Consider the following 24,680-nt stretch of genomic DNA (forward strand, 5'->3'; position numbering starts at 1 on the left):
AAGTGTCCCTTTACTGTTTCCTGCAGAATTTTTTTATGGAACAGCCAGACCCAAATTCTCACTGCATTTAAAAGCTGAAGAACTGCCTGGTGCAGTAAGACTAATATCATATATATTTCTAATTAAAACTATAATTAGTAATGATGTTTGTGAGCAATTTCACATCTTTTATTGCACACATACTTTGCATGGCTGTACCTATTGTTATGATCGGCTTGGAACTGCACCTGTAAAATGTGGGAATCAAGCTCGAGCGCCTTTCCCGTGACGAGATAATCCTCTTTCATCCCCGAGAGAGCGTCTGACCTCTACGGAGCAGACGAAAACAGCGAGCTACCAAGAAGGAAGACCCGAGGAAGAGGAGGTCGCCAACTTGACCGCCCGACAGAGGTCTGACACTTCCACAAGTTCCCCGAAGGAGTCATCTGCAGGTTATGCCTGGAATCTGTATCTCTCCAATGTGGGAAGCAAGCCCCAGCGCTTTTCCCGTGACGAGGTAATCCCCTTCAGCCCCGAGAGAGCGTCTCACCTCCACGGAGCAGACGAAAACGGCGAGCTACCAAGAAGGAGGACCCGAGGGCGAGGAGGTCGTCAACTTGACCACCGGAGAGAGGACTTCCCCGAAGAAAACGCCGGCCACCACGAGGGGATTTAAGGCCGTCCTGGCCCCCGTGTTAATTAGAACCGCTCGAGACTCGTATAGAGTCAAAACCATGTACCAATGAAGTGAATACAATCTTTTCTATTTTTCATCATCACGATGCCCGCCTTCATCGTCGTCTCCTGATTCCTGCGGTGACGACCCACCTCACCCGGTCGAGATTATATCAGCTGGTTGGCAGCAATGGGATACTCCACCCTTCGTCCTGGCTTCAGCAGAATGGTGAGCGCTTGACTTTCTTTGAGAATTTGCCAGGTTTTAGCTTGTGTGTTTTCTAAAACGGCGAATTAGTTTCTGTACGTGCAGGCTCCTGTTGAAAGCTTCCTCACGTCACAGCAGAGTAAGAAAGTCCTCGTTCGGGATTGACCATGGATTTGGGCAAACGGAAAAAGCCAGAGTTGTTACTACTTTGTGAAGAGCTGGGAATTGAGGTCGGGAAAAGTCAGAGAAAGCCGCAGCTTGTTGAGGCGATTGAGAAGTGCGGGGCTCTTGAGGACGAAATTTCAGAAGCATGGGAAGAGATAGAGAAACAAGCTGAGAAAGCTGAGCAAAACGCTGCAGAAGAGAGGGAACAGAGAGCTGCAGAAATAAAGGAACGAGAGGAACAGAGAGCTCACGAACTAAAGCTAAAAGAACTAGACGTGCAGCGGGACCTGGCCAGGCAATCAGCAAATAACCTCTCAATATATGAAAGCCATTCAGGTGAAGCAAGAATGAAAATAAGGGATCTCATGCCGTCGTACAAGGTTAACGATGACATGGGATTGGGATTGTTTCTAGTTATTTTTGAACGAACCTGCGAGAGAAACGGGTTAGCACTAGAGAGTTGGCCGCAACAGATTCTGACCGTTCTTCCTGGCGAAGCAACCGAAATAATTGCAAGGCTAACGAAGGACGAGTCAGAGGATTATCAGAAAGTAAAAGCTGCGTTGCTAAGGAAATATCGGCTCTCAGCGGAGGCTTTCCGCCACCGTTTTCGGGAGGCAGTTAGGACACCGGCCGAGTCTTTTCAAGATTTCAGTTATAAACTGAAAGTAAATTTAATCGAGTGGCTTAAAGGGGAAGACGCGTTCGGTTGTCACGACAAGGTTGTTGAGCTAATCTGCATGGAGCAGTTCTATGGGTCCTTGAGCGAAGAGATGCGCCTGTGGATTCAAGATAGGTCGGGCGAAAAGGACTTAGAACGTGCTGCAGTACTAGCAGATGAATTTGCCGCACGTCGCGAATCCGAGAAAATGCGCGTCAGGCCATCGACGAAATTCAGCAAAGAGGAAAACAGGCGACCTTTTCACAAAGAGAAAGCTGGAAGTGAGACCAAAGACGTGCCGGTCGGCACGACCGATAATTTAGGCCAGAATGAAACCACAATGAAAGACGAAAGAAAAACAAAAAAGGCGTTTGAGGCTAGAAAACCGGTTGTCTGTTTCCGTTGCCAGGAGCCTGGACACCTTGCGATCGGCTGTAGAAAGCCTAGAATTGTTTTTTCTTTCATGAATGACGGCGACAACTTGGCGCTCTTAGAACCCTACATTCGCGACCTCAGAGTGAACGGAACGCCATGTAGGGTACTTAGGGACTCAGCTGCGACAATGGACATTGTCCACCCCGCGTATGTGAAACCTGAGGATTTCACCGGGGAATGTGCATGGATCCGGCAGGTAGTTGAGGAAAATAGTGTTTGTTTGCCCATAGCTAGCGTAAAGATCGAGGGGCCATTCGGAATATTGCTGATTGAAGCCGCAGTATCACAAAATCTGTCCAAGCAATGCCCCTACTTATTTTCAAATCGCTCGGAGATGCTGTTAAAGAAGAAGGGTCTGAGTTTTGGCGACCCTACGGTCCAAGCTCTCCCGCGTAACACGGCTCAGAAAATCGCGGTAGAAGAGAACGATTGCGCCACGAAAGTGGAAACAGTGGCTCTTCCGGAGGCCGTTCCTTGCGGAGACAAGGCTTGTTTCAGCAGCCCTAAAAAGGTCAAGGAGGCGCTGAAAAACTCCCTTGTACTTCCGCATTTGAGCGACAGTCCTGAACCGCGCAAAGGAGAGGAGACTAACATGGTGGCCAAGCAGAGCAGGAACATGACACTCGGGGATAGCAGAGACACATTCAGTGGCCGCCTGGCAATGCAAAAATTTTTCAGACGGCGCAAACGAGCGAAGTATTTAGAGCAGCGCAAATTCGAGAAAGACGCCACACCGCAGCCCGTAAGCAAAGGGAACAGGCCATCATGCAGAACGTCAAAGGGCTCGTTATGGTGGTTAAGAAAACGGAGACGTCTAAGGCGGATTACATCAAAAAAGGGCGCGTCTCCGCGAGTAGGACTGCGGCTGAAAGGGGCAACCTGGCTGAGGTATGCGCGCACGCACAGGGCCAGTCAAACAGTCAATGAGGGGGAATGCGATGCGAGAGCGAGGACAAAGGAAGAATGGCGATTCTCCTCGCGTTTACGGCCTCCCTCTCTGAGACGCGAAAGAAAGCCGCGGCCACACGAATTGACAAGTGACGGGAGGGGGCAGTGTATGTCTGGCACCCTTTATTGCCCATGGCGAGGCCCAATGACTTTCAGGCTGCGACCTAGTCGAGTGCGCATTAGGAGGTAGTAATTGTCGAATTGGGCGCCTCCATAAGGTTCCCGTTTGTAAATTTGTAAATAGAGCACGTTGCATTTTTTTTTTCATTTGTTAGTTATTAAGACCTTATTTCTTTTAATTTCAAAGGTTCCGCGTTAATCTCGGTGATTCATTGTGATGATTGTTATGCGCGCCAGTTACGCGAATAAAACTGCGAAGCAGGTTTTGCGACAGTGGTGGCTCGTGAACGCGCTGTTTTGTAGATAGGCATTGATATGGAGGTTTGTAGAAACAAACCATTTTGGGTAATTCAATGCTTACAGGGTAGGTGCGTTTATCGGCTGCCATTGCAGATAGAGTATGGCTTTTTGTTTTCTGGCTTTAAATGCCACTTTATAAATCAGCTTAATTAGGAGTTCAAGCGGTCATCAGAGCGCAGTACATTTTGCTTTAGAAGCGCTGGTACTGGCAGATACTATTGACCCAACGAGTAACTAACTCACTGCGCAGCATTTATCCGTCTGATCATTTTCAATGCACTCTCAGTCTCTCGATAAATGTGGCTTTCCCGGGCAGGAGAAACAAAAACGTTAGGTATTAGGCTAATTGAAATATGCACTTAAGTCTGGTTTTTTCCTTTTGTTATTTTCGGGAAGCTCGAATGAGGGCTGCAGGTTTAATCATGATAAGGTTTTGTGTGAAGAATGTGTGAACCTGGCAGTTCTCATGGTTAGTTGGGTGCTCTCTGTTTGTTGTGCCTTGGGCTTGGCGTGGTCTATTTCCAGAGGGTGTCGCCTGGCCTGCCTTGGAACGAACGGCGAAACAAAGCAGAGGCACGGGATCTATGGTCTCTTCGAGGTGCTTGGATGTTGCAACCCCTACGAGACCTCCTGTGGCGGTGGACGGGCTGTTATGATCGGCTTGGAACTGCACCTGTAAAATGTGGGAATCAAGCTCGAGCGCCTTTCCCGTGACGAGATAATCCTCTTTCATCCCCGAGAGAGCGTCTGACCTCTACGGAGCAGACGAAAACAGCGAGCTACCAAGAAGGAAGACCCGAGGGAGAGGAGGTCGCCAACTTGACCGCCCGACAGAGGTCTGACACTTGCACAATTTCCCCGAAGGAGTCATCTGCAGGTTATGCCTGGAATCTGTATCTCTCCAATGTGGGAAGCAAGCCCCAGCGCTTTTCCCGTGACGAGGTAATCCCCTTCAGCCCCGAGAGAGCGTCTCACCTCTACGGAGCAGACGAAAACGGCGAGCTACCAAGGAGGAGGACCCGAGGGCGAGGAGGTCGTCAACTTGACCACCGGAGAGAGGACTTCCCCGAAGGAAACGCCGGCCACCACGAGGGGATTTAAGGCCCTCCTGGCCCCCGTGTTAATTAGAACCGCTCGAGACTCGGATAGAGTCAAAACCATGTACCAATGAAGTGAATACAATCTTTTCTATTTTTCATCATCACGATGCCCGCCTTCATCGTCGTCTCCTGATTCCTGCGGTGACGACCCACCTCACCCGGTCGAGATTATATCACTATTTTGTAGATAAACCTTAAATTAAGATCACAGACCTCTTGCACTCTGTAGTGCTTCTAGAACATATTGAGATAAAATTTGAGCCAGTCTTCCGTAAAAAGAAAGTGCAGAAATTTGGGTGCTGTGATCTGCCCTCATGCAGCAATGTGTGGGCAGAATTATGTCACAATATGCCAGAACTTGTAGGTTAACTAGAAACTGATTCAAATCCAGGGAGAATCCGGGGTAACATCATGCATCACTCACCTTTTCACTGTCGGTAGTGTTACTGGACCCAAAAGAGGCTACTGACACGCGCTCCTGCATGTCAGTCAGGCCTTCATCCTGGGAGGAGTCCTCAAAGTCCCTAAAAAGGTAAAAGATAACACTACAAGTTAAGCCAAACATAGACCACACTACACAACTGCACTGCCATACAGAGAGCTTTACAAGAAGTTAGAAGGGACAGCCATGAAAGCATAAGGCAAAGTAGAACATATTGGGTGTGTCTGCAACGACGCCCGTCTCTAAAAACCCACTTACAAAAATATACTGTCCATGCACAAGAGAGGCTGTTTTCTACTCCAAAACTCTCATCCATAGACTAGCAGAACAAATTACTGTCGTTTGCATTCAACAGCCTTGTCTTTCCTGTTGCTCAGGAGAACATTTGTGTGTGCACTAGAAGGACCTGAAATTTTCTAGATAATTCTCGGAAAGCCTTCATGCTTGTGCTTCCTCCCTGGTAGGGCTGCACTTAGAAGGTGAAATGCAGTCCATGGACAAGAATTTCTGGTTGGAAAACAACCTTGCAGGGCAGCTCACAGAATTCTGCAAATGGTTTATTATTAAGAAAAGGGAATTCAAGACACAGTTATAAGTTTTGGTGGTCAAGATTCACAGCAGAGGAGGACAAAAGGAAGCTACCTTAACGAGTGATGTAATGGCCAAATTACCTAATATTTGCTTATTATTGTTTTATTACTGCGATAGCAATTATATGGACACTCCAAGCGGATTTCTGCCGTCGCCATGCAGGGGCGTTAAAATTGCCACCGTGCGCCGCACGTTGTATGTGCGAGTGAACACATGCGACGGTGAGCCGCCAATCGTGGCTCGCGCACGCAAGGGCGGGAAGCGGGAAGAAAGCACGAAGTCTTCCAATTGTGAACAATGCTACGGAGGGAGGGTAGGGGGGTGGAGGGGCCCGCGCGCTCCCGCCGGGCCAGAAGGCTCTGGGCGGCTGTATCTTGAAAACCATCTGCAGCGAGGGCAGAGTCTGCCCTCTTTGTATTTGTGGCTAAGATCGCATTGATGCGAGCGCCGGCACGAAGCTCAACTCAATTCACTCGCCGCTGCCGCTGCGTTGACTCACTCCAGCGTTATGACAGCGAGTTGCAGCGGTCATCGAGTGAGATGCGTTCATGTTTGCTTGTGTGCGCGTGACACCATGCTTGTTAATTTAGTGTGCCTATGCTTACAAGTTTATACGGCCGATACAACTACTATCGTTACTTTGTATAGCTGTCCACTAATTTGCTATCACAATCGATGCTTTACCTTTACCTAGGCCACTAATCCCAATCGGTCATTTGTAGCTAATGGTGGTAACAAATCAGCTAAAGCGATAAAAAGACCTTATTCAAAATACATAGGCACAGAGAGATCTGCCCTATTTTGAGTGCAAAAAAAAAAGGGCTTTTTATCATTTTGAAAAGCTTAATTGCTATGCGCTCATCATTATCTACAAACAGCCAATGGTCATTGGCAGCCTAACATTGACAATTAAAATGTTCATTTGAAAACCCTAATTAAACTAATACATAATCCATCATGAAGTTTCCTTATGTGCACTCCTGCTGTGAATCTTAGTCAGCAATAACTATCAATGTGTCTCGAATCTGCTATTTTTCAAAATTATAGACAGTTGTGCTTGAAACGTCCAGTACAGACAGCCACAACTTCTTGATAAAGCGCTAAGCGCCGCTGATATAAGTTGAATACTCCCCCCCCCCCCATTCCAGGGTATTATAACAAGTATAACAATACTGATAAGGTCAGGAAATCCCGCTATTAGGCTAAAAACATTTTTTTCTTCAATTGCAGTGCCTAAAAAGTACCTTCCCTGAGGAAGTTTTTGACAGGATGGAGTTTCGATGGGTAACAAAGAGCATTAAATAACAACAGCAAACAACAAACGGCATTAAATATCTAAGTAAATCAAAATACTTCCTCTTCCCGCATTCTCCTAAACTCAGCAACCATAACCATCCAAGCTGTATAGGCCGAATCGGTGAAGCTGACAACATACACCATCAAGAATCAAATAACACTGGCTTGAATAATATCACACAGACTTTAACCTATCAAGACATTTTGGATTAGGCTCAGAGCAGAAAACTTATTTTTAGCACAAAACTTTCACATCAGCCCCGATACATTACCTGCTTGACCGGTTGCTGAAAAGCTTGGAAGTAAGCTTGGTACTCTTGTTCAGGTTCAGCGTTGACAAGGTTGAGTTGAAGCATGTTTCCTGGATCACCTGCCGCAGTTTCTTCACCCAGGTCTGCTTTACTTCAAGTGAAGATGCCTGTGTCCAAGGAATTCAAATGCGAAAAAAACATGCTGTGCTACTTGTTTTAAGCATATTGACATCTAACAACACCATAAAAATATTAGAACATGTGGAAGAAAAGTCAATTATGTGCATTGAATGTGCATATCTAAATTAAGCAACTATACCAGCAATCATTTGATATTCTTGGGAGTTGAAACAGTGCTAACAAGAACAAACCACGCTTGCCTAATATTTCCATAGCTGAGTTATTGTCCAGTTATGCATCGCAGTTCAATTAGTAGATACCACAAGGCCTCAAACGAATGCTATAGCCCCAGTGTTTGCAGAATGCATTAACAGACACTGTGGTTTAACTAACTGCACTTTTTTTCGTCCTTTCATGTGGCCTAGCACGTCAGATACAAGGACACAATTACCAAGCATCGAAATAGAAGGCAGAGAAGAAAACCCACAAGTTCCTGCTAATTGAAAAAAAAAAAATAAATGCTTTGTTTACTTTATTTATTTATCATTTCAATATCATAGAAATTTTGCTTACCTTCAATATTATCTTGTTCTCAGACGTGGGCCCATGCTCTGTCCATACGGCTGTCCACACGGCAAATTTGCACTCATCCCCTTCTATGTGCTCAGTTATGCCAACTTCGGATGTCTGGAAATAAACATGCATGCAGCAGGTTCAGTTCTTGAAGAATGCTTGGAAGTAAGGCATTCTGTACACAAGCACAAAGTCAGAAGACAACCAGGGTAAAAAAAGGCACTCACCATGAGTTTCTGCTTGTAGACATATTTTACTTTGCCATTGGAATCTTTCATCTCCTTGCTGAAGAGCAAATATAATTCGAAAAGGAAGATGTGGCGCTCCCGGCCCTTGCGGATAATTGCTCTGGAGTCAAAAACTTGGAAGGAATCTTGTAACACAACTTCACCTAACTGGTCAAGGGAAACCTGCAAAAAGAACACCACCATACAACGGTTGCCAAACATACTTTATTTTTTCAATTCAATTCAAAGCCCACAAACTTCTGGATGGCACTTATCAGTACTATACAACACTTTGTTTTGTTTTCGGCTTCTTTGAAGGACTGATTAAGACTTTTAACCCTGGTCCCAAACACATAGCCTGCCAAGCTATTGTATGCAGCAGATGTACCCCCACCCACCCAAGCGTTCCATTATGTCATCCTCGCTACTTCGTTAAACCTTTGCTGCCAATTCCTACAGGTCACTGAAGATAACCCATTATGGTCGACTGCTTACCATGTATTCAGCTCAACACTTCACTTAGGTGTGAGATCCATAAATAGACTATGAATAACACAGTGGTGGAACAGCCATTTGACCTTTTGGCACAGATCTCGGCACAGGCAATAAAGGCTAATTTGGCGCAGCAATAAGCACTTTTGACACAGTGTCGAATGTACATCTATACACCATTGGTCTCAATGTTAGTTGAAATAGTCAATAAAAAAAATTGTTGGGTCGCAACATTCATATGGGGACGGATTACCAGCGAAGCTGTTTAGGCTGCATACATTGGCTGAATACATGGGCTGCATACATGGGCTGCATACATGGGCTGCATACATCATGAAATCATACATTTTTTTTTTTCATACGGCAACCCACTACACTGACACAAGCACCGCCACGGTCACCATACCTCCTATGTATCTGCCGCAATTGCTGCTGAAACCGAGCCGGCACCTCTGACGCGCGTGACGTTATAACCACAGAAGCGCAGACCACGTGCACAGGTGCCATCACCACACTCTTTGCCCCTCTCCCCCTAGCCGTCTCCATTGCTGCAGCACCATCGCCACACACTTTCCCCCTCTCCCCTACCTGTCTCCATTCCTGTCCACACGCTATGAAACGGACGTAAGCCGCCCAAGGTAACCCCCCTGGGAACGCATGCAAGGGATGCATACAGGGGCTAGAGGTAAACAGCTTCACTGTAATACGGCAGACGGTTTAATACGCATCAATGCAGCATTCAGGACAAAGTTATCAGACTAGTTTTCATTAACTTTTCATAGAATGGCTTTCCCTCTGCATATATCGTGGTATAAAACAGCTTCTAACATTTAGATTTGCAACAGCCATTTGCACATTCCTCGTGCTTCAATTGAGCAGGAAAACATCGCGCAACAAGGGCGTCTAAGGAATACTATGCCCCATAGGTCTTGCGTGCCTAAACCTAAGTTACAATGAAGACATGCAGAGGTTTCTTTACTTCTGGCAGACAAAATCTCGGCCGCATATAACTGTGCTGCATCATGTGAAATCTGCTTTAATCACAACCATGCAATTTGCTCTTTCGATCGTGCAGGTTTGCGAGGAAGATCCCCACTAATAGCAAACTTATGTGCCAGCGGTTGGCTAACCGTGATACACGATATTTCTAAAGTGCGCCGCGAACAACTATGCTAAACAACAATGCGCGGCCGGGCATTATCAGATACTTTTTTTTAATCCGACAACCTCCTTGAGTAAGCTCCATGCCCCATTAGTACGAGGAATACGCAACTGCAGCACCAAATGGCACAAACAACAAGACCACACACCGGCCGTACACTAGAACCTCCGCCGAAGATAAATGCAACAAATGAGCGAAAATAGCAAATGGAGGACCGGACCGTATAGGCGATATCCATGGCTACGGCCGCTCCGCCGACCTCCAGGATGATAACGATGCATACCTTAGATTTTGGTTTCAATTCTATCAGTAAGGGAGCATGAACAAAACAGAGCTTCCGTTCTTATGCTTCTTTGGCGCAGGCTTCGCACAATGCTTTCCTACAATGCCATTTTGGAGCAGGACGTCACAAAGGACTGCTCTTGGCACAGCTGTTCCACAACTGACAACACCGGCCCAATCGGGTTGTTTGCCCTTACCCATGCAAGTGATGAAATCTGTGACCAAAGAGGCTTCCGAGCAGGCACTGCTGACGACTCTTGGCTACTGTTGCGTACTGTTGTTTAACTGTTCACTTTGCTATCAGCTAGCACATCATTGTTAGTCAAATAATATGCACAATGTTTTGCACATTTCTCCTGTTGCATTTAAAAACATTTTTTTTTTATGCACTGCTATCTTGAGTCTCAACAGAATTAACCTTTTTGATGTTGCTTAGCTTGCGTACATAATTTCCAGACTTTTTTCAGGGCATTTCGCATAATGAATAACAAATCTACGAGCGCACAAGACATCTCATTACTCATTGCCAGGTGGTTCTTGTATGGAAAAACCTGCCCCTTTGTACTTTCTTGGTTTCAGTGCAAGAACAAGGATATATGGCAATCTTGAGTGCAAACCAGGTCTTTCCTTTCATATTGGCCCCTGCCGTACACGAAGCACCTACAAAGAATGTGCTATGCAATCGTCAAGCTCTGCCTGCTGCAGAACACCAAGTACAGGCTTCAAATTTAATGAGACTTCTTAAACCTCCTAGTATTACATCATTTCACGAAGCTGTCAAAGCACGCACGCACATACACGCACACACACACATGCACACACATTCACACAAACAAACAAAGTTTTGCACTCAGCTTTCATTAAACTAAGTCATCTCTTCAAAGCTGAAACACAGGTACACGAACATACTCAAAGAACTGAACTGCCTTCAGAGGCCTGCTCTTCTGGCAATGTGTACTACCAAGACTGTGTAAAAGATGTGCCACGCTTGTGGGAGTGCACAAATATTTGTGGGTACTAGATTTAAGGCAAGTCAGGATACAATGCTAACTTGTTAAGGCCCAACCACAAGGAACCGATTTTCGACGAATTGTCGGCGCCGGCCGGCGGCACGCGGTGTGGACGTTCAATGAGCTTTATTAACGGCTTTCAACCACAAGAGCCTCTCGGCTTCGACGTATTTCAAGCGTGGCGCAATGTGGCCAGATCCTTGGCCCCGAATTTAGCCGGTCAGTTTTGCAAAATGTTGCGTAACAGAACAATTGTTTTTACTTCATAAGGACTTCTTGTAGTTTTAAAGCTTCATAAAATTTGTCCGTAGCTCTAGTGCAACCATATACAGTGTTTTCTGGTTGTCTGTACTGAAAAACGCAGCACCAGTGACATAGCATGAATAGCATCACCAGCAGCTTCTATTCCTAGCAAAATACTTTCCGCTAGATAACATGATGCGTAAATTGTACATTGTATCAAAAATGATATTCACTGTCGAACGTTCAACACGAACGTGAGCTCCGATACTTGTCGAGCTCAGCTGCAGTGCACGGCTATCAACGGCAGACGAGCGGCTGGGTTGTGCCCGCATCGCAACAGACAGTGCCGCTAATATCAGCGCATTTTCTTCTTTGTGTAAAATTATTGCGAAGAGCGACAACAACGGTGAGAAAATATTGCGGCTTGTAAGCGTCGGTGATTCATTCCGAAGCGCCGTCAGCTTTAGCTTTCGAGTGAGCCGGAGAAGGCCTAGCAAAGATATTGGCACCGTCGAACGATCAGCGGCGGTGAGGCTGCCGTCGGTGCCAGAGAGACTACTCCTCGATCACTGATTGGTCACTTCGCTGTATGGCTGCCCTCAAATGGGTCCCAGTCCCATCCTGTATACGGCAAGGAAATCTCGCCGCTCGCGAGCGAAACCGCCGTCGAACGGCAGCCCGCGAACGGCAGCCCGTGAACGACAAACGGCTTGTGGCAAGTTGCCATGCCGGTAACGTGGACGGGCCTTAAGTGTGCAGTTCGGTGTTCCTTGCATGTTCCTGTCAGGAAAGAGTACATCACTATCAATGATACCGTACAAAGCTGCACCATTTGCAATGGCCGGAGCACGCGTGAGCGATCGGCTGCTTAGGACGCGGACGAGGCACTCGCGGACGGCAACGCCGGAAGCTCGCTTTGTAAATAGCCTCCGAGCTGGCTCACATTGCGCGTTGTGCCGTCTCGGAGGCCATAGTTTGTTTGGCTAATGCGTCTGCCGCCACTTCCGCTGTCGGCGCTGCAGTCTGGCATGCTCGGTCTTGCGGCGCCGAGCGAGCGTGAACCGGCAGCGCATTGTTCTCCATGCCGCTGGCTGCCGCCGTGTGCCGCCGGTTGGCGCCGACGCCGACAATCCGTCGAAGATTTTTCCCTTGTGGTTGTGCTTTTAGAACAACTGAATTTTCTAATTTCATGATAATTATTCTCAGTGGAGAGCACTGTAATACAAGTGAAAAGAACTTACATCACAGCCATCCAAAAGGCTCAAATGCATAGCATCATTTGCCTTCTTTGGTACATTCAACATCACTTCAAGCCCATCCTGGAAAAAAAAACAAAAAACAGCAAGAGATATTGGAAACATTCAGCTACCAAATGTAACTAAGGAAGGCTGATGGATGACCACTAACCCGTATTTCACCCTGTACACCGTCTTCACAGCATGCTAGCAAATCCTTTAAAAGCAGCTGGTACTTCGTTATCCGCTGCACTGGTTTAATCAAATATGCCGGGATGGGGTGAGGAACACCATGCTTGTGTTGTACTTCCTGAAATTGTTTAAAGAAAGAACATCACTTAGCAAATGAATACTCATCAGAAATTGGCATATGGCTCTGGAACAAGCACTACAACAGCTTGTCGCAAACTGCAGGGGGGGAATTATATGTGCATCTTGTATTTCAGCTTCTTGATTTTGATTTAATGATGGGGTTTAACATCTAAAACCAATGCAGGGTCTATGAGTGATGCCATGGAGCAAAAAAGAAGCGCTCTGGATAAATTTCAAACACCTGAAACTCTTTAATGTGCATCCAATGCTCTGTACACATGCATTTTTTGGTTTCCACCCTCATCAGAATGTGGCTGCAGCAACCAGGAACCGAACCAATGACCTCATGCCTGACAGCAGATTGCCATAGCCACTAAGTCATTACGACGGGTTTTTTGACTTCCAATGAGACAGGCGGTAAGCTTAGCAAACAGTGAAAACGTGAAGAAAAAAAAATGTGCTCACCTCAAAAAATGCACCAGCATGTTGAATAAGCAAGGCATTTGACTCTGGTTTGTTTTTACAATATTTTACATAAATTTCAAACTTTTGTGCCTGTAAAGGAAGAAACACGGAAATTGAAAGCCGAAGCATAAAAACATGCGTAAGTGTGCAATGCAATCATTGTGCAACTCACCCATGTGACAAAGCAGTGACCAACATCTTCAGGCATTGTTTCATATTTTTCAAGCTCCTTCAAGAATATACTGAAAATGTATAAATCAGGTAAGTGAAAAGAAAGTTTTTAGAAACATAGCACAGTTACATTACCTTGACTTACAATCAGCTTATCTAATATTGGGGGAAATAATCAGTTTCAGCAGAAATCTGCTCTAAACAATAACTTTGAAGCTTCAGTAAGGGCAATATACAGCACTGAAGTACAGACACCATTAGATTTATTAAAACAAATGTCCCAATTCAATGGCTGTGGCCTGTACAAAGCAAAACACCACGGTTCTTAAAAGGTGGACAATGCTAGTAGTTTCTATGCACTGTAAGCTATTAATTTTAGAAGTGTCTGCTGGAGAAACAAAAAATTATTTAAGGCGTGTTCAGGTCAAGCCTGATGGCAGTTAAACACCACAAAATAAGTTCTGGGGCCAAATTCTGTAACGATTGTTTACTTCCAATTTTTGTTGCCCTTCGTCAGAGGCTTGCGCACCGCTGGGATCAACCACTTAGCATGATGGAAGATAAGAAATAGAGTCCAATAAAATAGAAAGATAAGAATCATTACAAAATATGGCCCTTGAAGACATATATGAGTGTGCAGATAATAGCAGAAATTGATGCTTTACATATACGTACTCACCTATTGTGAAACTCGAATATCTCCTCCATGTTGCCAAATAATACATGTTCTTTGCCTACAACGCCTGAAGGTCTGTTGGCCTCCGTGTTCCTCAATTCTGCCATGTATGTATGAATGCACGTCTCGAGGTCCTTCACATAGGTCCTTTCTGTTTGCAGCAGCTCAGCCATTATAAACCTGTGATGGAAAAAAAAGAAGACCAGGAAGGAAGCTTGGATTAACATTACTTCACTGGGTTGTTACCTAAAAATGCCAGAGGCAAAATCTGTATGTTGGGGGCACACAAACTTTAATGAAATTCCCTAACAGAATTAAACATGAATATTAAAAAAATAGCAGTTTTGCATATAGTAATATAAAATGTAACATATTGTCCAGAACATGAGGACATGATAAAGACAGCTCAAATATCCTTGAAAACACGTGAAGATGCTTAATAGTGGAAGTAAATGAAGGTGTGCCTAAGCAAGCAGCACATATCTGAGCCACAAATTTATGAGATAATAACAATGAAAATAATTGAACAAGGGAACCAACAGCCCACAAGCAAGATGTATGTGGGAACGTTTATTTGTTACATATGCTGTGTTTGCCCAAATATAATGCGATTTTTTTTTTTTTGTGAGGTTAACCCTTTGTAGGAGAATGGAACATATACATCCCACTTTTTTATAACCGTAAACACTTCTCACAAGCAAAGGGGTGCATTGATCTCATTTGTTTCATGCTGCCTTCTATCTAATGGTTTCAATAGTACTTCATGCGAGAATAGTTTGGGAATGTGTACTAACTGGCAATAAGCGTGCCAAATCTAGAAAAATTGTTTGCATTGTTGGAACGCTTCCTGAATTTGGCCCACATTTGCTCGCGAGAAAAACATTCTCAAGATGCTCGATAAGCAATTCCTCTTTCCTGCATTTAGATTTACACCTTTAGCTCACAGTAAGCACCCATTTCTGTATCTTCAGGTGAAAGCTAGACCAACAAACTTGCCCTTATGAATGCACATGCAAAAAGGTGCTGGTGCCGTTGGTGTTTGACGTTCTGGCAAGAACTGCGCATAAACATTTTATTTATGGCCTCTGCTGTGCCACTTTGTCCATCGTGCTTCGGTTCATTTTACGAGGGAAGTGTTACATGTCATTTTTCATTGAGGCCCTCAAAGGTCAGTAGGACAAATATGTCCCACTTTTTAAAACTAAACAGCAAGTTGTACAGAAGTGTAATTAATTGCAAACTACTTCTAAGCACCTCATTTAGTTATACCACACAAAAAATTTCAGAATTTCTCTCGGTTCAGAAATTTCAAAAAATTTCAGAAAAAAAGGTTAAAAAATTCAGAGAATTTCTCTCGGTCCACGAGAGAAGTGGTCAGAAATAATTTTGCACTGAGACCATAGAGGGTCAATGGGACAAACATGTACTTTTTAAAAATAAACGGCTCGGTACATAGAAGTCAAATTTGTTGTGAACTACTACTAAGCACCTCATTTATTCATACCACGTAAAATCTTAAAAGTTTTAATCGTAAAGTTTGTTGTAAATAATTATATGCTGTTCTATAAAGCGTCTTTTAAAAGCTCATGGAGAGCACTCCCTGCTATATTTGTAACCATGCTCAAAATAAAGTGAGAACTTCTTTTTCTCCCTTTCATCCCTCAATTTAACTGCAAGCTAAACCATCAGATGACCGTTATGTGCAGGAAAGCCAGCCTTCCAATGATGGAGGAAGAATGCAATGTCTGCTCTGACCACTAAGCCAAACCTTCTTCAGGTGGCATGAATAAGCTATTTCCCTTACTGACAGCTGTATCACCAGTAAATATTTTGCTGGTTTGGTGCAACAAAGCATAATTTTTGTCAATTTCCTATTTCCAGCTCAACTTTGTGCAAAACGTTGTGCACCTATCAGAATGGTGTAACTAGCACAGCTGTCAAATTCCTAAACATGTCAATAGAAAAAGAATGCGATCATCTTGGTGAACGGTAATTCTGGTGAGTGCACAATAACTTTTGTGCAGCTTTTCTAATGTTTACTTCAAATATGGACAGCACAGCAACTTGCTATTTTTTGCATAGGGACATATGGAAAATTCAAGAGGTCTGCAAGAATATTCATAAAAAACAGTCGGCAACACTGCTCCTAAGGACAGTGCATCTAGTCCCATTGGAAGATTCTAGCATAGCACAATCAGCGATTCATTACCACATTTGAAGCGTCATTCTATGCCAAAAACTAATTTTATACACATCATAATATAAAATGAGGGGGGAGGGGGGTCCTTTGACAACCCAGAAAATAAAAATTAACCCCGCTACGGCTATATCGCGAACTGAAGATGAGTTACAACTGAAACTGTTATCTTAAAATAAAATGTATTGAGAGATGCACACTTTGCTAGAGATGCATGCGCACACACACATACAAAGGCATGGGCACACGTCATAGTAAAGGATCTCTGACTACACTAACATTCTAAGTAACTATGAAGCATAGGACTGTGCTGCCAGATGCATGCACTCAAGCCGCTGCAACAGCATAGATGAAGCAGTGTGCCCCTGTCACAACAGTAGCACACCAGGTCACTAGACTGTCCTGCACCATTGTCTTCTTGCTTCCTTACCGACATGCACGCTCTCCTGCACATGCATCTGTTCTCCCTAGGAGATGACAGGTTGGTATTTCCACAAGACTCAGTCACCCCACAATTGGGCTTGTCACATTTTGAAATGCAAGAATGGTGGGAAGAAAATCTCGTGCTATATTCAAGCCACAGTTCTGAATTTCCCACAATATACAATTCACAAGCTAGAACTTCGTCCCAAAAATATTTTGCATTATACAGTACACTTGCGTTAATTTGACACGGTTAACTAGATTTTTAGATTAATTTGATCCGATCCGAAGGTTTAGCCTGGTGCCCATGCATTTAGTTATAACTAGCATTTCGTCATAATTACCTACATTATTTCGATCCTACAATTGGCCCTTGTTGGATAATTCAAATTTGACCAGTCAGCATGCATGCACCTGAGCTCTATGTGACCCCTATGTGACCCCAATAGCGACACCTTTAGTGGCAGTGTCTGTCTCGGCGGAACTTAAGGGACAGTGAATGCACTTAACCTACGTCAAAAATGCCTATTCCGTCAAAAACGCCTATTTTCGGCCTGCCCTAGGAAGATTTTCAAAAAATAGCCATAGCTCACAATGTCCGATTACGGTATTTATCCGATTCTAAAGCGCATCTTTCTTATTCTTTTTTAATAAAATAGGGCCAAAAACTGCCTGTGTGGCGCAATTGGATACAGTGTTCATATGCTTTACCGCACAACATAAATGTACTGCGACGAAGCTGACCAGGAAACCAGTAGCCATTTGCAACACATATTAGACCCTTGCCCAATTTTCTCGCTAAAACATGAGATGCACGTTAGATTTCTACTTTGGGCAGATGGAAAGTGGGCACACGCATGATTCGGGGGCGTGTTAGACTCGAGCAAATACTGTCAAATAAGTCGGCGATGTGTCGTGGTGTTTCCCCCGTTTTTTTTTTTTCCCCGTCTTTTTTTTCTTTTCTTTGCATCTTGTTTAATTCAATCAATTTTGTCGATCCCATCAGGGCCGAATTAACGGAAGTTGACTTTATTTGCGCAAATTCAGTATTCAGCTAAAGAAGAATACAATATTATCCTTGTTTATTTGTTTCCACACACTTTACTGGCAAAGGCCCTGCAAACAACACTCGTAGTCCTACATTCAAAATCCCAATTGTAAGATAGTGGATCACATGACCTGCCTTGCACAGCCTCTTCTAAGAGACAGAGCAAGCAGCTTTGTGAATGCACCAATGACAAAAGTTCATGGCAAAAAACAGTGGAAGGTGAGAGAGGAAGGTGAGTGAGGCAGCATCAAGAGGCAACAGTGAAGTATTGACACATGTCGAAAGAACCCTAAATGTCCCTGTAAAGTGTGCAATTACTCAGTACGTCCATCATGCCAGTGCTGCTTCCATTGACTGCCGTCACTTTCCACACATCAAAGCTTGCTACCAGGAGACCTCATGGCTGGTCCACATGAACCAGAAGTTATGTAATAAAAAAGAGTACTCTATTAAAAACAAGGAATAACTACTAAAGCTAATGAGTGGGGAGAATCGAAGGAATCGAGGGACTTAATATATTTAGTAACAACCTTATGAAGCCAGCAGACAATAAAGCTAAGAAAAGATTAGGGGATGATGACGATTAGAAGTTTATTGGCACAAAGGCTGTGATGGCCATAGCGCATCAAAGCACTGGTGATTTGTTGGCTCAAGGTAATGATAATGAACACCAGCCGTGGCTGCTTTGCGACTTTGGGGTTACGCTGCTAAGCACAAGGTTGCGGGATCAACATTTCAACGGAAGTGAAATGCAAAAACACCCGTGTACCGTGCATTGGGTGCATGTTAATGATCCTCAGGTGGTCAAAATTAATCCAGAGTCTCAGGCTACGGCGTGCCTCATAATTAGATCTGGTTTGGGCACAAGAAACCCAGAATTTATTTTAATTTTAATATTAAATAAACAGATTATTGGTGTATTAGAGTGGGATAAAAACACTTGTGTATTGTGCCACATAAAAAAGATAGGTTACCATATATTTTCACAAAAGCACTGCATGGAGGCAAAGTGTGTATGTCTAATGGTTAAAATTAATGCAATGATGGTGACAAAGCTTAGGGGAAATAATTTTTTTTAAAGTGATATGTAGAATAATTATGAATTAAGGTTAAATCTGTGATAGGCTCCACATTCTTAATAAAGAAGAACATGGCAATGAAAGTGGAAGAAAAGACAACTTGCTGCCAGCAGGAACCAAACCCACAATCTTTGCATGACGTGTGTTGCTCTACCAATCGAGCTATGGCCCAACAGCTGTCCCCTGGTGCCATTTCATAATTTCATTCATTTGTAATCATTCTCAATCCCAATTCTAAAAAGCTTTAGCTTATATTTGTATTTCTGTGGCTTCACTGTCTCTTAGTTTCATATGGTTCTTACTAAAACTAATGGAGTGCAGGTTGTTTCACAGGCTGCTGGTACGAAAAACAATGCTAGTAAGCAAACATAGATGGGCCCAAATATCATGCAGGAAAAACACGCCATAGCTTACTCTTTTCTTCGGGCACTCTTGCGTTTTTCCTCATTGAGTTCCTTCACTGCTGACTCTTTCACTTTGCTTTCTAAATTCGGGTCACTGTTGCGGTCTAAAGAAAGCTCCTTGGTTTCCTGGAAAATGAGAAAGTGAAGCAGGTACAGAAGAACATTTGTCTTTTATCAGAACCTCAATTTGACATTTTCAGAAATATAGCAATGCTAACAATGTATAAATCCTATTGCAATAATGTAAAAGCAAGTTCAATATTGCTGGCAACATGCATCTGTCTTTAGTTTTTATGATAGGATGTACAGTACTTGCATGATTTTAACACGTCCCCGAATCTAACGCACACCCAGTTTTCGAGTAAGAAAGTAAAAGTGCACCTGATTGTAAAATGTGCCCGATTTATAAAAGAAAACAATAGCATGCCCCCCACATTAGAAATCAGAATTTAGAGATCAGAGATCAGTGCAGAATTTCTTTCATAGAAGGAAAACTTTTTTTTTTTTAATGAGCTTTTGTAATGAAAGCGGCGTGTCATCGAAGCCATTCGCGTTTTATTGGCCACAGGTAACAAGAACACAGGGGCGGTATTCTCGAGCAGTCACTTTTAGAGATACTACTATTAGTATCACTTTCACGGGATTCTGCTTGATCTAACATCGGACCTGTCCAAGTATGCGGTCGATATCTTTCCTAGCACTGTGAGCAGATAGCGAGCTAGGCACTGCGCAAGAAACGCTGGCGGCCATATACGCCAACACATTTGATGCCGAGTCGCGCAAAATCTCGCCGAAGTGACAGTACTATATCAAAAAGTGATTGACCGAGGATGATGCTCCAGATGGTAGCCGCGCACAAAATGAACCCACAGCAAACTTCACGAAAACATGCTCTGTCGCCATTTTGTGATGACGAAGACGCTACATCTGATGGCTTTGACGACAGGCTGTTGCCAACACCGTGAACGTGGGTTTGGTTTCGTATTCGACTGTAACGCACAGGCAATTTTCTAACACCTTTTCTCAGAAAAAAAGGAGCGCATTAGGTTTGTGCAAATACGGTACATCTTAATGTATTCACCATACACACAAAGCCCTGTATTCAAATTACAGTGTAATCTCGCTGATATGATTCTGCATAATACATGCTTCAGGATAATATGTTTCTTTTTCTTTTCCCGATAATACGATTTGATTGGATAATACTTTGGATGATACGATTTTCAGATGATACACTTTATTTTCCAGTTCTCGTGAAGATCGTACCAACAAGATTCCACTGTACATGTCCTTATTTCGTTCTTTTTTTTTTTCTCATTGAATTCTGATCCTATCTATATTATTCATAATAAAATCCAAAGTACCCCAGCCCGTTATAATTCAATGGAATAAGCAGGGCTTATTTATGGTCATGAGGTCATTGTTGATATTTAATGGACAAGTAACCATTAAACTCCGCTCATTAAACAGTTTTAGCAGAGCGTTTACGGTCCGCTCCACTCAGACAGTCGTATCCTAACGATTTGCGCACAGCCGCTTAGCGGAAGGCTAGCGGGAACGCTAAAGCGCGTACGCACAGCGCTCATATCTGCAACGGAACGAATAACGCTGCCCACGCTCCGCTACAAAGCCGTTTGAGCGGAGTGTTAAGGTGCGTCTACTGCTTGCTTTGTAGTTTTGCAGCCACGCTGAGAGCGCGTGGCCGGCGTCTCTGGACGACGCGCTGGTCAAATGAGCGAAATCAACGCAGTTCATGCAGCCAGCGGTGGGCGTGAAATGTTAGCGGAGCGGAAGCAACACTCTGCTAAAACTGTCGATTAGCACAGCTACATGGTCGGTTGTAATGAGGTATTGTGAATTGCGATTTAGATTTTCAACCAATATTAGAAATTGTTGCAGTCACCGACTAGTAGGGTGAATAACTAATTGTGACACTAAAGTAAAGCATAAGACCTTTGAGACAATGAAAGTACTACAGGGGCCGCAGCATGCGACACTGCAACAGGTACGGTCATATAGCAGGGCCTTAGTCACTTTTCACAAAGGCTAGATGTTACATTTATGAACGACTACTATCTACTTTGGATGCACACAGTGACATCTGACACATACTGGGCTTTGAAAGACTAATGAGGACCAGCTTCAATGAGCACTGAAAATACCTCATTTTGTACTAGTGAGCTTGATCACGCTATGATGTCCATGTTCATAGCATGAACTACACATGTATGGAAGAAGTGGGCACACACCTCCACCTGGATGCCTAGCTTCTGTTCTAGCTGACTACGATACTGGTCCATGCGAAGGCTAAAGTCTTTGTAGCCTTTGTCAACAGCAGCCACCCAGCACTTGATGGCACTGGCATGAGCATGGCCCCGCTCAACAAGGCTGTCAGCCAACTGAAGCAGCAGGCGCACCTTCTCCCGCGTTTCCTGCATGCCAAAGAATTAATCAAGGATTACATAACAACCTGGTGTAGGCAGTCACACAGAAAAGGTATGAACTTTACACATTGAGAAACACAAGGTACAGCAGGTTCATAAACATACAAAAAGATGCATGTACTCCTCCACCTATCAACTTTCATTAACTGCTGCGTTGGTACTAAAAAAAAATTTGCTCGCACCACCACCCACTATTACGTGTACACTGTTTTATTTCTTATGTAGTAGTAAAATATATATATATATATATATATATATATATATATATATATATATATATATATATATATATATATATATATAAAGCACACCCCAACTGCTTGCTGCAACTAGCATAATAAAAAAAAATTTTGTACTGTGAAAGTCTTCATGGCTTTACATCAAAATATTCTCACAGAAAGCTCACTCACATGCTATTTTCACACTTTGTAACCAGACATATAAACAAGAAGAAAACATGCACAACTATTAATTTTAATATAGGGCATTGCAAGAGCACTTGCCTTGGCATTTCCCTTGAATTCGTTGTGTTCCTTGAGTAACCTTTCCGTTTCTTCCCGACTTTCACCAACACTGCTGTGACTGGTTAGGTAATGTTCTCCTGTCTCTTTTATCCACCCTAGAGCCTGGAAGAAATTTATGACGAGTTTATGTGCAATACAATTAAAGTAAATTGTATCCCAACCTAACAAAGAGCCATCTCATGAAATGTTTAGTTGTCTAATTCCCTTTGATTGCATGTATTTGAACGAATTGGAGCATTATTTCCCCCGATTTATTGAATCTTTATTTTTGGTTAACCGCACGAATTTAATGACACCGCATATCTGCAGCATCCATGAAATGCACACAGTAATGGTGAGCAAAATGCCATGATATGCCATTTGTTAGAATGACATTTTGTCATCCTAGCATTTTCCAAAGGTGCAAAGTGCACAAATTGCTGCTGCAATAAAAATGAACACACCAAACCTCACATAATTTATGAAAGAATATGTTCCCGTTTAGAGGAACTAAACATACAATGGCACCAGTATCAGCACATTGAAGAAATTGAACACATTTGGTTGCTCTACCAGCAAGCTGGCTTCGCTGCACATAGACTGCCCACAAGGAAAAGCCTCAAACAAGAACGATAAGCTAAAGATTTTTCGAATTACTTTGCACTTCATTTCCTCAGTATTCAAAAACTGAGTACTAGTTTGTGCTTTACAAGCAGCTGTACAGTATCATAAGAGTGATACAGGTATTATTGCAAAGTTACCAAAGTGTTCAGATGGCAATGTAACCAAATGGTGGTGTCACCAAACGGGTAAAGGGGGAATCAAAATCCCCTTGGCTAAGCAAGTTTGAATGTATTTGTACAGCTACAAAGAAAGCAATGTGGTTGCTTAACACAATACTTGAAACAAAATATTAACAGAAAGGCAAGCTTTCCTTTAATATTTATGCTTCATCATTTTGCCCTTTTATCTTGATCAATGCGATGATTGTGGGTTTGGTCCCCACCGGCGACAAGTTATCTTTTCGTCCACTTTCATTTCCCTATTATTCATTATTTTCTACATTTCAACCACAGCTAATCACCCTTATGCTTTCTTTGGCTTCATTGCCTGTTGGCATGATATGGTCGTGATTAACAAAATTGAGCCCCTGCTCTTCCTCGTCTTCTCATTCATTCATAGCGAGGGTCTTGAATCTGGCAGCCTTGATGCCATTAAGTGGCATATGAGGGTTTATTAGCCACATGGCTGCTCTCCTAAGTTCACATGTTACATGACACCATCGGGCAAAAAAAGGGTATTCCACATCTGCTCACCATGGCTCTGAGTGGCACTGGCTAACGCTCCCAGGGCTAGATCTAGTACATATAAATACTCAAGCTAGTGGACGAACAGATGGCTGTCGTTGTAGCCCAATTGGTAGTGCATCGCATGCGTAGTGAGAAGGTTGCGGGTTCTAATCCCACTGGCAACAATTTTTTTTTTTTTTTTCGTTCATTTTCATTTCCCTTTTCTTCATTACTTTATACATTTGAATTTCAACCACAGCTAATAACCCCTATGCTTTCCTTGGCTTCATTGCCTGTTGGCATGATATGGTCGTGATTAACAAAAATCGAGCCCCTATGTTTCTCTTCTTCTCATATATTGATTTCAGTAACACCTTCAGTTTCAAACATCAAAGAAAATACAACCCACGTCATCCAAGCTAGTTTTCGCCACATAGAAAGGCAACCAAGTCCCATGAAAGGAAGCTTAACACTACTTAGTAATCACTTCCAATGAATGCGAGGAACATTTTCACAGCCAACAAAGGCGATTTGCAATTAATGCAGGAAACCATGCAAATTTTCTTAGCGCTAATCAAACTACAAATCTTGGTCTGGAGAAATCAAGTTGGTTTTTCCCACAGTTCATTGGTCACCTACAAGCAGAAGGTGAACTTTTCATTCAAGAATAAAATGTTACCACCACCATTTATTTGTCACATGAAACAGGAGCGGTATGATCTGAGATACTCAGTACTTGGACACAAGAGGCATGTTTCTGCTGCCAAAGTTTAACAACCAATATTGTGTGCTGTTGATTATAAAAATACCTAACTGACTTATCATCTATATCTGTTATATGATGTCATAAGGGCGCCTCAACAATGTCAAAACTACAGTGGAATCTCGATGATACGAATCTCACGGGGTCACGAAAAACATTCGTATTAGCCGAAATTCGTATCATCGAAACAATTAAAACTAGCTAAATTATGGGGGGTTTAAAGCGATTTAAAGCTGTTTTCTCGCCCTGCACACTGACGAATTAATTTTTTTCGGCCACTTTTAGTGCGCTTTCAGCCAAACCATTTTGATACAGCGTGGATTAGGCGGCGTTGCAGATCACGAAAATTGTGAGAAAAGTTGTCGCAGTTTCAGCTGAAAGGCAAAGCATC

General features: G+C 43.3%; 1 protein-coding gene across 3 annotated transcripts in view; it reads right to left on the bottom strand.

The window, feature by feature from the left end:
* The window catches only part of LOC119461783 (triple functional domain protein), a 215,628-nt gene that overhangs the window by 138,480 nt on the left and 52,468 nt on the right, over positions 1-24,680 (bottom strand). For all 3 annotated transcript variants that reach the window (XM_049667188.1, XM_049667182.1, XM_049667194.1), the window contains exons 24-35: positions 22,238-22,360; positions 21,540-21,722; positions 19,301-19,416; positions 14,143-14,319; positions 13,465-13,534; positions 13,293-13,382; positions 12,688-12,825; positions 12,522-12,599; positions 8,092-8,274; positions 7,865-7,978; positions 7,193-7,338; positions 5,016-5,115 (exon numbers count right to left, since the gene is read on the bottom strand). In XM_049667188.1, coding sequence (XP_049523145.1) covers positions 5,016-5,115; positions 7,193-7,338; positions 7,865-7,978; positions 8,092-8,274; positions 12,522-12,599; positions 12,688-12,825; positions 13,293-13,382; positions 13,465-13,534; positions 14,143-14,319; positions 19,301-19,416; positions 21,540-21,722; positions 22,238-22,360 — 1,518 coding nt within the window. The remainder of the gene's footprint in view (positions 1-5,015; positions 5,116-7,192; positions 7,339-7,864; positions 7,979-8,091; positions 8,275-12,521; positions 12,600-12,687; positions 12,826-13,292; positions 13,383-13,464; positions 13,535-14,142; positions 14,320-19,300; positions 19,417-21,539; positions 21,723-22,237; positions 22,361-24,680) is intronic.

This window comes from Dermacentor silvarum, chromosome 1 (genome assembly GCF_013339745.2).
Source record: "Dermacentor silvarum isolate Dsil-2018 chromosome 1, BIME_Dsil_1.4, whole genome shotgun sequence".
Lineage (NCBI taxonomy): Eukaryota > Metazoa > Arthropoda > Arachnida > Ixodida > Ixodidae > Dermacentor > Dermacentor silvarum.